The 17,103-nt window shown below is 37.8% G+C and overlaps 1 protein-coding gene across 2 annotated transcripts in view; it reads left to right on the top strand.

Moving 5' to 3' along the window:
- med27 (mediator complex subunit 27) overlaps window positions 1-17,103 on the top strand; it is a 240,098-nt gene that overhangs the window by 94,165 nt on the left and 128,830 nt on the right. Inside the window, exon 3 of one of the 2 annotated variants that reach the window (XM_043720349.2) lies at window positions 5,562-5,692. The exons of the other annotated variant lie outside the window; for it this stretch is intronic. Within the exon in view, the coding sequence (XP_043576284.1) occupies window positions 5,562-5,692 (131 nt within the window). The remainder of the gene's footprint in view (window positions 1-5,561; window positions 5,693-17,103) is intronic. 2 annotated transcript variants of the gene reach the window in all.

Raw genomic sequence — 17,103 nt, 5'->3', positions numbered from 1 at the left:
CAACTGCGAACAGCACGAGCCGAATTAATTAATGAGGCTATTGGGTTATTTTGGCTCACTGTAATTTTCATTATGTGCATCACCAAAGCCGAAACATTAAACTGCCAATTGATAGCAACTCTGACTAAAAATTACTTTTACAGAAATCTGATTCTGCATCTGAACAGCCTGTTCAAAAAATGTACTATGTTTGGGCTCAGGCAGAATTATAGTCCAGAAATTCTGGATATTTTATGTATAAATCAGGAAGAGTTTAAATCAATTTATATTTACTCAAAGAGTCAGTGTAAGGTGATGTGAGAAAAGCTAGAGAGAGATACTAGTTCCTTGGGGCGAGTCTGAGAGGCGACTGATTTGAAAGTGAAGGAGAAAGCATAAAATGACTAATTGATCAATTTGGAAGACAAAGAAACTACTAATGTGCAGTTATAATAGATGTATTTTTACTAAATTTTAATCTTGATGTTTTAGTCTTGTTTCGAATTGTAATATTTTGATATGTATGTTCACATTTTTGGAGCATATTCCTATTAATACACTTTCTCACTCGCCCTTTGGATTGGCATAAATTGAATTGAACTCATTTTGTATAAAGTACTACTTTATGATGACCAACCTCAAGTGGATGAGGAAAGGCCTCAACTAAAATTGACTGCAGAACAGAATCCAAACAAACATTTGTCAGGACAAATGAATTTGTTTTTAAAGACAAAATATTGGCACGTAAGATAAATACATATCAGGGTCAAGTAAGTCTCCAGATGATACAAATAGGACTAAGTGAATTAACCAAACAAAATGTGGTAAAATAAATGCAATAAAGGAGGTAACAACTTTGTAGGGAGAAACATGATACAAACCTCTGTGATGACTGTGACCTGCCACAAAAGAACAGAGAAAGAAACTATCTTTTGGTCACAAGGGATTTGGAAATGCTACATAATGTATATAATAAAAGAAACTCTTCTGCTATGGAGAAGAAATGAAATCCCTTGATGTAAATGCATTTGTACAATAGAAGAATAAAAGTTACTCTTGTAAAAAATGATTATTTTTCTAAATAAGCAATACACGTGTTATTGGAATGCACAAGGTTCCCCCAAATAATAACCACTGGAATAGATTATATTTCTTGAAGATGGAATCTACTGTTTGAGGAATTGAAAAGTGAGAAATTGGGAACCACCTTCTAAAAGTTGACAAGAAATCCACCTGAATAAAGACCTTTTTGGTCTTGCATAAATTACTTTAAGAATAGTAGAATTGAACAGCATTAACAAACTGGGGGACCGTGTGGGGGGTGGGGGGGGGGGGGGGGGGAATAACAATGAACTTGAGTTTAGAAGAGCCAGAAACTGCCTGATCAAATGTCTTTTATTTATTTTGAGGAAGTGATGCTTAATGTTATAATGGGAAACCTGTGGTGTAGGCATTCATCTAAAATGTAAAAAATGCAAGACTCTTTTTCCAAAGTATGAGCAGGGAGTTTTTGTGGTAAAGTGCCAGTGTTCCAATTATTTCCCAAAAGTATGAACAGGATACGATTTCATCAGTTTCAAAGCTGGAAGTAGGATGGATCCGGGCATTTGTGTCTAAAACAGCCAAATAACTAACTGGGAAGAAATTTGAAAAATAAAGTAAGAATATGAGCATTACTGGTAAAGCTTACTTGCTTCAGAGAAAGTACCGGTGGGCTACTGCCTTTAGGTGTTTTGCAGGCACGTACACCATTCTATTAATCAGGGAGCTCTAAGGTTTTGACTGAACACAGATGTAAGAATATGAATCCACGTCCAATTAAAAATGGTGGTTAGCTTGACAATACCAGAGGAGCCTGAATGAATTCATGCAGTTCATCCTGTAGAAAGCATACATTTCAGCTTAATATGCCAATGAGCAAGGGTGTGGTTAGTTCAGTTGGTAGTTGGGAGTCCAGGCAAGCGGATTTGTGTATTCTTGCTGGCATTGAATTTCTTTAGTGTTGTTGCAGCTGCTCCAAGGGGATAGCACTCCCAAGTTCCTAACTTATGCCTTTTATAGATAGGTTATCTGAAGTGCAGAAGTGGGCCAAACAGAACAACTAGTTGAGATTGGTGTTTTATGCGCTATACAATCCTCCTCCCACACCTCTACTTCCTACAGTTTTGAAGAATGAGAGGTGATCTCATTGAAATATATACAGTGTCTGAAGGAATCTGATGGGATAGGTATTAAGAGGTTGTTTTCTATGATTGATGTTACTGGAATATGAGGCAGAGTCTCACGACTAAGGGCTTATTATTTAAAAATGGGGATGAGGAGAAAATCTATGATGTTTACCTCAACTACTCGTTGCAGTTAAGTTCCATATTCAAAGAATTATTGAGACCTTTATTATTTTTATTTCTATCATTTTTTTGGTTTGGAGCTATGAACTGAGCTGAGAACTGAAGGTGACCTTTGAGCTGCAGGTTGTTCTTTTTTTAAAAGAAAGAGGAGAATAAGCAAAGCTGGTATTTGAGGCCAAGCATGGAAATTAATTGCAGGTGACTTCTTGTGCAAAGTATTCGATAGATGTTTTGGCTCCGTTGAAGCATTTTGCTGAAACAGTTGGCAGGTGCCAATCAGTCCAACAAAAACTGTTGAAAAATGACACAGAAACCAACGTTTGGACTGGTTTTGAACTATTTTTGTCAGAAGGATTGTGCCTGCCGAAGCTATAGGATGGAGGTTTGATTGCTCCTTGGTTATCCTTCCGTTATCAATTTATTGAAAGTTGGAGAATCGAATCTGAGCTACAAGTATTAAGTGAATCTTCCTCAGAGACACTGGAAGCGATTTACATTGATCTTCAGAAATCAAGCAAGATATAATTTCATGTGCTTGTGATTTCACAGATTGTAGAGACTGCTTAGGTGAACAGGCCAGTTACATTGTATTTATTTTCTCTTTGATTTATCCCTGAACTGTGTCTGCTTGTCTTTGTGTGACCGGGGTGGGGGGTGGGGCGGGGGCGGCTAAGATCAAAGAAGCTTGGCTTTAAGTCATCAGCATTAATTAGACTACCTTGTTTAACTTTGCTGTGCTAAAACTACTGTACTGATAAAATATGAAGCTGGTGTCCGTTAGTCTGGTATTGGTTATTTAAAAGGCCTAGCTAGGAGCCATTAGGGCAATTTTGTGGGTCATTGAGTATTTTAATTGTACTGTGTTGTGAATATAGTGATAGGGAGGTCAACTTTGATTTGGCTGGCTGTCTCGAGGTCATAACAAAATTCTCAATTGGATTCATTAGTAAATACTTTTTATGACCTCTAGTTTTTGAGTCCTTTTCAAGTGGCAACACTTCTATGGCTAATCTATCAAGCCCCTTCTTCACTTTGAAGATCTCTATCAGGTCATCTCTCAATTGCTGGAGTAATGCCCCCAGTTTGTCTGGGTTAACCTGTTTGATATATTCTCTCTTAACTGGGATTATCGTTTGTATTTTTTTCCGTTTGATCTGAAATAGCAGATTTTTCATGTTATGGTTGTCACTCCTGAAACAATTTAAGGGTGAGATGTGACTAACTCAAGTTGCTACTGAATTATGTGGCTGTTTCTCTGGCATTTTTGCTTAGTGCTGATTACTAGATTGTAAACAGCAGGGGACTTGGTGATGGTAATGCCATTGAAGGTCAACGAGAATAGTTGGGTTCTTTTTTATTCCCAGATGGTCAACCTTGACATTTGAGTGATGCGGTTGTTACGTATCATGTGTTGGCTTAAATCTGGATGTTGTCCAAATCTTCCTGAATGCAGGCATTGACTGCTTCATTGGGGAGAAAGTGAGGACTGCAGATGCTGGAGATCAGAGCTGAAAATGTGTTGCTGGAAAAGCGCAGCAGGTCAGGCAGCATCCAACGAGCAGGAGAATCCACGTTTCGGGCATGAAGAAGGGCTTATGCCCGAAACGTCGATTCTCCTCCTCGTTGGATGCTCCTTGACTGCTTCATTATATATTACAAATGATCACTATAATCACCAGCAAATATCCCACTTCTGTTTGTTTTCTTAAAATATCATCAGTAAAGCTGTAGAAAATCTTTGGCCCTAAGATGTTGAGAGAGGAGCCCATTTTATATTTATATTTATCTAGGCTTTTGACATAATTAAACCTCTCCAGCTGTTCAACCACTGGAACATTATAAGAAGAATGACATTGGTCCAAATAAAGAAATGAGAATGCCAAAGTATTTCTCAAAATCAGTAGTGCTACAGTTTGAGTCCATTGTGCACTGACCCTAATACCTTGAGTATTACATCAGCAATTGAATTCTCCATGATGCAAAACAAATTGAACGTAAAGTTGACGTAGAATGTGGTGGTGAGGCATATCCCAAAACTATATCACAAAATGAATGTATGAAAAATATTAGGAAAACACAGCTGGTCTGCCAAGTCTATTGACACCAGGTGTGATGAAACATTATGTATGTGTCATCCCTTTTTCTTCTCCAAAGCAATCTCGCAACCTTCTGGGAGAAATTAAAGATTGTGAAAGAAACACACAAACATCTCTGGGAAAATAATTTCAATTGAACCATGAGTACAGGATTAAGGCAGGGGTGTAAAACGAAAATGGGAGAATTCAGGACAAATAGCAGGAAGCATTTTCTCTCCCAGTTTATCAGTGTCTGGAATGATCATGAGGTAGGGAAAATCAGAACTCTGCAATCATTTCAGAGCCAGGAAGATGCTCTGAAGAGAGGATACAGATTTATCTGGGGTGATGAGCCAGACAGACAAAATACACTTTAGCTTTTTTTTTGAGTTGTGATAACAAATTCCAACTCTCTCAAATCATTCAGTTACAGTTATTATTTCTGCTGGATCATGTGCATTGCTAAAATTATCACTACATCTCCAGCTTGATCTTAATGACATTTCTTTCCCAAATTCTTAAATTGTACTTTAAAGAAAGAAATTGATATTGAACCTAAATTTAGTAATTAAGTATATAAAATAATATATATAAGTATATATAGGTATTGGATGTAGGTTTGCTCGCTGAGCTGGAAGGTTTGTTTTCAGATGTTTCGTCACCATACTAGGTAACATCAGTGAGCCTCCGGATGAAGCACTGGTGGCATGTCCCGTTTTCTATTTGTATTTTAGGTTTGCTTGGGTTGGTGACGACATTTCCTGTGGTGATGTCATTTCCGGTGGTGACATAATTTCCTTTTCTCGGGGTGGTAAATGGGATCCAAGTCAAAGCATTTGTTGATAGATTTCCAGTTGGAAAGCCATGCTTCTAGGAATTCTCGTACGTGTCTGTGTTTGGCTTGTCCTAGGATGGATGTGTATATGTGGTAGATAAGATGGAGAGTCTTTTGGACTTTCATTTTTTTAAACAATTAGCTGTGGTTTTCCATATCCCTCAATGTCAACAATCTTCAGAAATACTTCTTTAAAATATTATTATTGTTCACATTTTACTATAAAAAATTTGCTATCTGCTAGGATCTAACAGTGTTGCCTGGATTTCATTACATATTGCTTTGGATCTGATTGATATCCATTTATTTCCTTTTTCTTTTCAGCTCCAGTATCATGCTGGTCTAGCTTCCAGTCTGTTAAACCAACAGTCTCTGAAACGTTCGGCGATGCAAATGGGTGTATCTGCAAAACGCCGGCCAAAGGTTCAGCCTACTACACTTGCTCTGCCACCTCAGTAAGTTTGCACTGCAAGCCATTCATTGCAGACAGGTTAATGGTTCCATGTTTCATGTAGAGTTCACTCATTTTGAAGATAGATAACTTTTTAAATTCAAATTATGTCGGCCAAGCTGGGTAAATTTTATTTCATTTGCACTGTCTTGCTCTCTCAGGCTCTGGATTTCTGTGGAGTTATTGGGGACAACCTCAATGTAGAACCAGAAGTAACTTTTAAGAATGGGGCTGTTTGGTAGGTCTCTAAGGACATATCTGTTTTTCATTTTTTCCTGCCAACCCACTGTATACTAAAGGAGAAGAAATACTTGCAAAAATGTTTTAACACGTGCAAGCATGTCTGGGCAAAGTGCAGTGGCAACAAAGCTTCAAGTATGTAAACCCTGGAGTGATATTAATTTAATGGTCTGCATTTTGTTTTAAAGAAGGACATATTTAATTATCACTCTCTGGAAAACCTTGCCTTAAAACTAAATGTAAAAATGTTTGGGATAAGATGGTGCCTTGAAGTACTATCTCCCAAGGTTCAATGTTCATTCACCGTTGGCAACTTCAATTAAAAATGTGAATGTAATTTTTGTGTGGGTCCCAGCGGCTCAAATTGTTCTGCTTGCTTCTAATTAGTGAATAACATAAATAGTAATGTTGCAATAAAATTGTTTCTATAAGGTATCCTGAAGTCATGGAATCACAATTAAGAATGTTTCCAGTGCAACATTGAATGTTAAATGCCCATTGTGGCTTCTAAATGTATTTTTCATGTCGTCTGTAAACACATGTTTGAGTCCTGCTTAAAGTAAAGCTGCCATAGTCTTACCAGCCCACGGGGCTGCTCTTTCATTAGAGAGAGAGATGACTGGTGGTTGTTTAACCTGTGGATCACCACACATCAAGCAAGGGGTGAAGTTGAGAAGAAGAGTCCTTCATGGTAAGCTCAGCCGGCGTGTGAACTAAACCTATGCTTTTTTGTGTCACTCTGCATTGCATTGCTAATCAGCCATCCAGCCAACTGAGCTAATAACCCTCAAAAGGGTAAAATCACCACAGTCCTGAAGGGCACCATGCCATATGTGTAGTGAGAGGTTGAGAAGGTGATAGTCTAGTGATGTTATCACATTCTGGGGACCTGTTTGAATCCTGCTACAGCAGCTTGTGGATTATCAATTCAATTAAACTCTGGAATTAAGAGTCTAATGATGACTGAATCCATTGTCAATTGTCGGGGAAAACCCATCTGGTTCACTGACGTCCTTTAAGGAAGGAAGTCAGCTGCCCTTGCCTGGTTTGTGTCCTTGCCTGGTCTGGACTGCATGTGACTCCAGATCCACAGCAATGTGGTTGATTCTTAACGACTCTCAGGGATGGGCAATAAATGTTGGCCTAACCAGCAATGCCCTCATCCCATGAATGGGGAACAAAAGGATTATAGTAGTCATGCATTATATAAACCAGTCTCTAGGTGCTATAATGCACCATTTAGATTCCTTCTTCGTGATTGCTTCATTTTAAATTTGTTTTTTTTTCTTATTCTGTACTGAGTTCGTTTTTAAAATAGGATTTGCTTGTTTGGAATGTATTTATAAATTTATCTATTTATCTCCTTTAGTGCTTTCAAAGTTGTTAGCTCGGACTGTGTTGTAGAATGCTTTTAACCATTCTGACAGGGAAACTTGTGTACACAGATGTAACCAGTACATCTCTAGCAATAGCTTTGAAAAGAGGTCTTTCAACTTTCTATCAGACATCCTTCCTTTTCCTTGGCTTAGTACCCATTGCACTTCAGTAGTGAAGTAGCCTGTCAGGGGATGGTTTGATCATTTAAAATACCTGTTACTATCAATATTTTTATCTTTGTTTTCAAATCCCTCTATGACCTTGCCCTTCCCTATCACTGTAATTACTTCTGTCCTCCAAGCTATCAAAGATATGTGTGCCTCAAATTCAGGCCTATTGTGCCATAACTGCACTATAATTGGTTGCCATGTTTGCAATTACCCAAAGTCCCAAGTTCTGGATTTCTATCTCTGTCTCTTTGCCATTCAACTTGTCTTTTTTGCTTTAAGACATTCCTAAAGCCTATCTCTTTGACCAAGCTTTTGGTGTTCTGACCTAATATCACTTCATGTGGTTCAGTGTTGTACTTTGTTACATAATGCTCTCATGAAGTGCCTTAGGACATTTCCTTGCATTACTGGAAATACAACTTGTTTTGACCACAGCAAGAGTTGGATTTTAATATTTGTACTCGGTAAGGGATGCTTGTCTACCAGGGTATCTAATGATATTGTGGTGCATTTACATTGCAGAGAGGCATCATTTAAAAGTGGCTACTTATCTCCTTTTTTTACAATGGAAAGCAGGTTTATAATGCAGATTGTATTAAGAGAACAGCTATGCAGTGGTAGCATTCCTACTTGTAAGCCAGGAGGCTTATGTCAACTCCTGCCTGCTTCAGACGTAAATAATAACATGGCTGAGCAGATTAATTAGAAAATATCTAGAATAACTGTGCCCTATGCAAGGTATAGTTGGATCTTAAATAAATTGTTTGAAAGCGTATGGAGAGTGAACAGGTGGATTGACAACCACAGTTTTTTTCTACCCCAGTAATCTACTCCCCATCTTGTTAGTGAGGTTGCAGTATAAAGAGAAGTTTAATCAGCAGAAGCTGATACACCTGCATTCTCTGAACTATGCCAAGTGTAAATGAAGTGCAAAATATTTCCTGAAGTCATCGAACTTCAAGGTAACCCGTTTGACCAATAGCCATTTGTATCATGTAACAAATTCCTGTGGTCACCCAGTGTCGACACCAATCAATGTACTGTACAAATGTGGTTTGATTTGACCATATGGAGAATGGTGCCATTTATTTCTAATATATTAGTTCTGCCTACCCAGTGGGAATTGAGTCAGTGCAGTTGAACCATAACTGTTTGATTCTGATTTAATTTGCGCTACACAAAATCTTAAACCTATTTCTGAATTTGCTGAGTCAGTAAATTGCTTAACTGTCATTTAATAATGTTTCAAATCCTTTCACAAAAATATTGTCTTTGCTTGTTTTTGTAATATTTTTCTGTGATCTGAAGTACTTTTTTTATATCTGAATTTAAAAATTAAACTCTTCAATTCAATAACTACAAATTAATAGGTAATTTCCTTTTGTTGAATTTAAATCGTGTGACGTACATATTGGAATGATCCCCGCAAATGGTGTTACATTCATAATGAATGCATTCATTTAAAGAAAATAGCTAAGTTGAGGAACTGTATTTGATAATGTAAAATTAAATCAATTATACAAATATTTTAATTTATAAACTCCTCCATCAAAATCCTTCCAAATTTGTTTTATTGTGCGCACTATCTGTAATATTTCCTCCTCATTTGAAGAGACAAGGTAAATCCATCATGATTATTTAATCAAGATATTGATTCTGTTGCAGTCAGACGAAAAGCCGAATCTTTCTTGCTGACATTTGTATTATAGCTTGCAGATTAACACTGTAGATAGGATCATTCAGAATTTATTGTGCTGCACCATGTGGCCCAAGCTTTAATAGGGCTAACCTGACCACTGTTTGGTTCAGTCCCTTTGTCATCCTAAATAAATCACTGCCCCACTAATTGCAGTTGGCTAATGAAAGGATATGCTTTTGACATCATACTGTTGCTACAGTTTAGTGTACAACGTACATGAACATAGTGCTTAGCACTACACTGTGAGAGCTCTAAATATGAGGATATGGTCAGTAAGAAAGCAAATTCTTAGTGCATGCTGATTCTGGTTATAATACAGGAATTCAGAATGGGAGAATGTAATTTGGGGTTCCTGACAACCAAACCTATGAGTTGATCAATCTCTTCTCAATGATCAACAAAGTAATGAATGAAAATATGTAGAATATTCTCAAAAGCAGATTTTTTATTAGCTGATAATATTCTGCACTAAGGTTGACATTCTTTCTTCAAGACAATAATTATACAAGAATTGCTAGGAGGTGTTTCCCTGAACAGTATGTGCATACATATTGTTATATATCAGAGTTGTGATGTGTGGTCCATTGAATGAAATTAATTATAAAATCAGCAGCAACAGCTTGTATTTATACAGAAGCTTTAACAGCAAAAAATGTCTTGAGGCACCTCAAGTGCAGTTGGGTAAAACTTGACAGCAAGTTACCTGAGATTAGGTGACCAAAATCTTACTCTGAAAAGGTTTAGGGTGTAGGTTTGCTCGCTGAGTGGGGAGATGCAGAGTGAAGACTCCACAGAGGCTGGCATCCCGACAGCAAGTCACCCTTTATTTATATGTGAACAGTACTTGACTCTAGTACTGCCTGGCACACTCCTTTTTAATCTGTCAGCCAGGACACTCTGGGCTGTTAATCTAGTCCGATCAGTGAACTCTTATTCTGTGAAGTCCAGCAGCTGACCTTGTTATGATTACTATGCACAGGTCTTTATGGAGGGAATTATAGGAATTTGGGATTTGGGTGACCACAAGACCGCAAGACATAGGAGTGGAAATTAGGTCATTCAGCCCATTGGATCTGCTCCACCATTCAATCATGGCTGATAAGTTTCTCAAACCCATTCTCCTACTTTCTCCCCATAAGCTTTGAGCCTCTTGATTCTCAAGAACCCATCTATCTCCATCTTAAACATACTCAATGACCTGGCCTCCACAGCCTTCTGTGGCAATGAATTCCATAGATTGACCACTCTGTGGCTGGAAAAGTCTCTCCTTATCTCTATTCTAAAAGATCTTCCCTTTACTCTAAGGTTGTGCCCTTGGGCTGTAGTCTGCTACCAATGGAAACATCTTCCCAACATCTTCTCTGGTTAGGCCTTTTAGTATTCTGTATATTTCAATCTCATTCATCCTTCTAAATACCATTTGAGTATAGACCCGGAGTCCTCAAACGTTTCTCATATGTTAAGCTTTTCATTCCTAGGACCATTCTCGTGAAGCTCCTCTGAACATGTTCCAGGGCCAGTGTATCCCTCCTGAGGAATGGGCTCAAAAATGTGCACAATACTCCAAATGTGGTCTGACCAGAGCCTTATAGAGCCTCAGAAGTACATTGTTGCTTTTATATTCAAGTCCTCTCAAAATAAATGCCATCATTGCATTTGTCTTCCTAATTACTGATTCAACCTGCAAGTTTACCTTGAGAGAATTCTGGACGAGAACTCCCAAGTCTCTTTGCACTTCTGACTTCTGAATTTTCTTCCCATTTATAAAACAGTCCATGCCACTCTCCTTCCTACCGAAGTGTATGATCTCGCACTTTCCCACTTTGTACTCCATCTGCCATTTCTTTGCCCACTCTCCTAACCTGTCCAAATCCTTCTGCCTGCCGCCTCAATGCTACCTGTCCATCTACCTATCTTTGTATCATCTGTAAACTTATCCAGAATCCCCTCAGTTCTTCATCTACATCGTTAATGTACAAAGTGAAAAGTTGTAGTCCCAACACAGCCTAGTGGGACACCATTTGTCACCGGCTACCATCCTGAGAAGGATGCTTTTTCCACACTGCTTTCTGCATGGCAGCCAAGCTTCTATCCATGCTAGTATCTTGCCTTTGACACCACAAGCCCTTATCTTACTAAGTAGTCTCCTGTGTGGCACCTTGCCAAAGGCCTTCTTGAAGTCCAGGTAGATAACATCCATTGGCTCTCCTTGGTCTAATCTGCTCATTACTTGCTCAAAGAATTCTAGCAGATTTGTCAAGCTTGATGAAGCTATGCTGACTCTGCCCTATTTTACCATACGCTTCCAAGTAGTCAAGAATTTCATCCTTTACAATGGATTCCAAGATCTTACTCACGACTGAGGTTAGGCTAATCTGTCTATAATTTTCCACCTTTTGTCTTACTCCTTTTTAAACAGGGGTGTCATATTAACAATTTTCCAGTCCTGTGGGACCATTTCTGATTCTAGCAATTCCTGAAAGATCGCCACTATACCTCCGCTGTCTCCCTGAGAAGTCTGGGGTGTAGTCCCTCTGGTCCAGATGATTTATCCACCTTCAGGCCATTTAGTTTTTCAAGCACGTTCTCCTTGATGATGGCCACCATACTCAGCTCTGCCTCTTCATCACTTAAATTTTTGAGATATTACTCATGTCTTCCACCGTGACAACTATTGTGAAGTAATTATTCAGTTCCTTAGCATTTCCTTGTTCCCCACTACTACCTCTCCAGTGTTATTTTCCAGTGACCCAATGTTCATTTTTCCCCTTTGTCTATCTAAAGAAACTTTTACAGTCTTCCTTTATATTACTGGCTGGCTTACCCTCATATTTAATATTCTCCCTCCTTATTTCTTTGTTTGCCATTCAATGGTCTTTGTAAGCTTCCCAATCCTCTGGTTTCCCAATGCCCTTCGCCACGTTATATGCTTTCTCTTTTGCTTTTATGCCATCCCTGACTTCCCTAGTCAGCCATGGTTGCCTCATCCTCCCTGTACCATACTACTTTTTCCTTGGAATGAATCTCTGCTGTGTCTCCTGAATTGCTCCTAGAAACTCCTGCATTGCTGTTACACTGTCTTTCCTGCTTGGCTTCTCTCCCAGTCAATTTTACTTAGCTCCTCTCTCATGCCTCCTGTAGTTGCCTTTATTCAGCAGTAATACCATTACCTCTGATTCTATCTTCACCCTCTCAAATTGCAGAGTAACTTCAATCATATTATGATCACTGCCTCCTAAGGGTTCCTTCACCTTAAGCTCCCTTATCAAGTCTGCCTCATTGCACAACACTAAATTCAGGTTACTAATGGAGTAATAAGAAAGTTACAGCATAGAAACTAGCTATTTGCCCAATCAAATTTGTGCTAATATGAAGACTCTGACTGTTTCTGCTTAAGCTATTTATATTTATTAATATGGATATTTAATAAATCAAACAATCATGCTTTCAATATTAACCTCACGCTTAGTTGCTTCTATAAACCCTTTTTTGTCATGTTAACTGACAGCAAATCCAGAAAAAACTTACATCTGTCTTAGCTTGTCAGGACTGGAAGTTTCACGTTTGTGAATGGTGCTGAAACAACAGCAATATTGCATGAAAAATATTCATTTGTAACTTTATGGAAATTATTTTGAATAAATTTCAAAAATGTACATGCTTCATTTCTCAGCTTATTCAGATTTGTTGAACTTTTAATTCTCACATACCTAAACTGACTTTGTTTGATTCCTATGTCTTGTTCATCAAAATTATTTGTGCATAAAAACTGACTGTAGCAAATGAACAACATATCAATACCCGCACAGAGAAGAGCAAGTTCAGATTAGTACTTCAACTTCAATGTCCTGTTGATCAAATTATATAGGGAGTGAGATTTTACTCCACAAAGTTCAAAACTTCAAGTTGAGTTATGTTAACTTTCGTATGTTGTAGTAGAAATATCATGGACATACATAGGAACAGGAGTAGACCATTCAAACTTGTTCTGCCATTCAATCACATCATTGGCTGATATTTGGCCTAATTTCATATACTTGCCTTTGGACGATATCTTTTTGCTTAACACAAATTTCTCTATCTCTGATAGGAAATTACCAACTGATCTGGCATCCATTGCTGTTTGTGGAAGAGAGTTCTAAATCTCTATAGCTTTCTGTGTAGAAGTGGTTCCTAAAGTCTCTTCTGGACGTAATATTTTAATCACGTGCCCTAGTTCTAGAATCTCCAACCAGCCTTTATTGACTTTTGTTTTCTCCTGTTAACATCTTGAAAACGTCTGATCAGATCTCTCTTCAACCTTCTAAATTCTAGAGAAACAGGTGGCATATTAGTATTCCTCATGTAGCTAGCTTTTGTGAAAGGAGTCTATTATTCTGCTAAATTTTTTTTTATACTTTTTTTTTAGGGTTACTTAAGTTGGAATTCTATTAAATGACATCTATCATTAGGTGTTTTGGTCTCTTGAGTATCATGATTTTGGAGACAGTTCTTAATTATTCATAAATTTATGCAAGTACATCCATTAATAGTTTATATGCAAAGCTTCCTTGATTCCATTAATCTGTGATATATTTGCTTGTGCAGTTTTACTTTTAGTGTTAGTATGGTGATTAAATGTCACAACTGTTTGACATAATGTGAACAAATTAGTTGAGATCAATAAAAAATGTCAACAAATTTTTGAAGTTTACAGAGAGAAATTTTAAACTGAACTTGCCCTAGACCTGACCAAAGATCATAAATTAAACCAATACAATTGAGTTACCGTAGCCATGTATCATTTCACCAATTGGATAGGTGAGATTGAAATTTCCTCTGTATATATCAATTTGAGTGTCTGTCCCCTGATATAACTGGTTGGTGACCCAGCGTACAATCGTTTTTGCATATTTCCCTGAACTTGCATTAAAACAGGAATTTCAGCTTTATACACACCTGTTCTTTAACTTTTGCTGTTTGTTTATTAATGTTATTTGTTGCACTCCTATACCAATGTTCTATAATTATTTTGTTTATTTTCATGCTTCTTTGATTATGTAATTAGTATTCATTGATTTTATTTAAGTTACTTTTTAATGGAGATGTAAACTGCAACATAATTTGTAGAATAAATTGAATTGATTTCTAACTTAGGTGCTGCTGATATTGGAAATAATAGAGACTAGCACTGGACCAATGCAGGAGTTAAGATTTCTGTAGCTGAAAAAGCACATGCTGAAATGCCGTAAATTGTGTTAACTAGAGATGTATATTGCTGTATATTGATGCAGTCATGAGTGGCTTACTTGTGGGGTGACTCAAAGCCATTTACTGGAGTAGTTTGCAAGTTCTTGTATAAATAATAAAATGACAAAATACTGGGGCTGTTGAAATCTCTGAACATTGTGAGATCCTCACTTTTCGTGCATTTTGCATGCAACAAGGAAGAAAACCTGGGATTCAAATGAAATATTCAATGACCAAAAAACATGAAACACTAACATCATCCAAACTCAGAAGTTATAAAAATCAAGTCTATAAATTAAGGACTGGCTAAATAGTCTAAAGTTCTGTGCTTCAGACAAGTAAGCCATTCATCAATGTTATTTTAAAATCCCTTTGCAGAATGTTTTCAGCCTTGAAACTTGCATTTCAACCTGTCCTTGTGTCATCAAATTTGCTACAACATACTTCATTAATAGAAATATTGAGGCCCCAACACATTCTTATGATAGCCCAATAGGTGCAGTATGCCAACCAGAAAGCAATTCATTTATCAAGACTCTCCATTTCCTGTTAACTCCTCCTCTACCCATGCTAACATATTACACCCAACACAATGAGCTCTTGTGCATAAACTTTTACATAGCATCTTCCAGAATGTCTTTTGGAAATCTAAGTAAGTCACATTTACTATTCCACCTCCTTCATGCACCCCACATGTTACATCCTTAAAAAAAACTAGCAAATTTGACAAAATTCTCCTTTCATAACATTGACCCTGCTTGATAGTTTTGTGAATTGTAGGTAGGGTGATGCTGAGTTTCTTACTTTAAAATCTTTAACTTTTCTCTCTCATCATGAGAATTTAAAATTTTCCATAATGTGTCAGATTTTGGTTTTTCACAGTTAAGAAATGTGCTCATAAATTCATGGGAGGCATGGTTAGTCAATAGACAGGTGTTTTCTCCAGGGTGGGAGAGTGTAGAATTGGAGGCCATAGGTTTATGGTGAGAGGGCAAACATTTAAAAGGGACCTAAGTGTCAACTTCTTCAAGCAGAGGATGGTGTGTGTATGGACTGAGCTGCCAGAGGAAGTGTAGAGGCTGGTACAATTGCAACATTTAAAAGACATCTGGATGGGTACATGAATAGGAAGGGTTTAGAGGGATATGGGTCAAGTGCTGGCAAATGGGACTAGATTAGGTTTGGATATTTGGTTGGTATGGACGAGTTGGACTGAAGGGTCTGTTTCCGTGTTGTGCATCTCTATGACTGTAATTGCTTCAGATCTGTCAAACCTGTTTACATCAGATTCACTGTTTACTAATACTGGATACTTATGACAATTACTTTAGTCACAATCTATGGCCAATACTGTGTTCTTCAGGCACCTCCTCAATCTGTGACAAATATCTGCTGACTGGCAATTTGTATGCAAGTACTAACTTCCTAGTAAGTGCCTTATTGCTAACATTCTTCAGACAATTGCTCAACCAGCAAGTATCCAGGGATAAATGCGAACGCTTGGCGAGTGTAAGGACTGCAGGAATGCACCCCTATGTTTATACTACTTTGCAGGTCAATTTTTGGTATTTTAGATAAAGTATACGCATATGTTTTAACACAACTATCAAGTTCTAAACGAATATTTACAATTCATGACCATTGGGAAGAGGGCTCCTAGCTTTACTACAATCTCTTTCTAACTCATTCTTAAATAGTTTTTCTGACCAAATGCATTGTAGCCTTGGCTTTCCTTCAAACTGCTAAAATATATTTTATGCTTGAAAGTATACTAAAAAGGAGGTCCTAGAACATCTATAGGCCACTTTGTTAGGCATGACTCCCTTTTTTTATTAAAATAATACTGTATTTGGCACTTAAGAGATGCCAAATTTAAGATGTCCAAGCATACACATTCAGACTTTTCATCACTAAGCTAATGGGCAGAAGAAGTTCATAACTTGGGACTTACTAATTACATAAATTTGCTGAGGTGACGTGTACTGCAAGCATGGCTGATGATTTATGGTCATTCTGCCTGTCAAAACCCAGTGAGAAGGAATGGAATGGATTTCCTGACTTTTCCTTGTTTGATTGTAATAGATTAAAGATTGAAAGATGGACTTGCCAATCCAATATAGGCACTTAGCTGGTTAAAAGCTGATTGTAAGGATCAGATGGGCAGGTTTTCGGAGTTTTCACCAAATTTGTAGTCAGATTTGTTTGTGCTGAAAATGACCTGGATTAAAGCACTAAAAGGTTAATGCAAATTCTGAAATGCCACACACAATCCCTACAGTGTGGGAGCAGGCCATTTGGCCCATCAAGTCTACACCAACCCTCCAAAGAGCATCCTACCCTCGTATCCTATGCCTGTAACCTTGCATTTCCCATATCTACTCCAGCTAAACAGCACATCTCTGGAAAGTGGGCAATTTAGCATGGCCAATCTACCCTAACCTGAACAACTTTGGACTGTGGAGGAAAGTGGAGCAATCGCTAGAAACCCACGCAGGCACTGAGTGAATGTGCAAACTCCACACAGGTAGTTGCCCAAGGGTGGAATCAGACCTCGTAGTGCAACTCCCTGGCACTGTGAGGCAGCAGTGCTAACCACTGTGCCACCCATCATTACAGATTAAATGTAGAAATGCATAAATTTGCCCAAATACAACATTAAGAGAAATAAGAGTCAGTTCACAGCTTATTGCTAATTGTCTA

This window comes from Chiloscyllium plagiosum, unplaced genomic scaffold (assembly GCF_037043375.1).
Source record: "Chiloscyllium plagiosum isolate Xiang-an unplaced genomic scaffold, Cpla_swu_hap1 HiC_scaffold_21, whole genome shotgun sequence".
Lineage (NCBI taxonomy): Eukaryota > Metazoa > Chordata > Chondrichthyes > Orectolobiformes > Hemiscylliidae > Chiloscyllium > Chiloscyllium plagiosum.
Note: the sequence above shows the minus strand (reverse complement) of the source record. Positions and strands in the feature narration are given on the sequence as shown.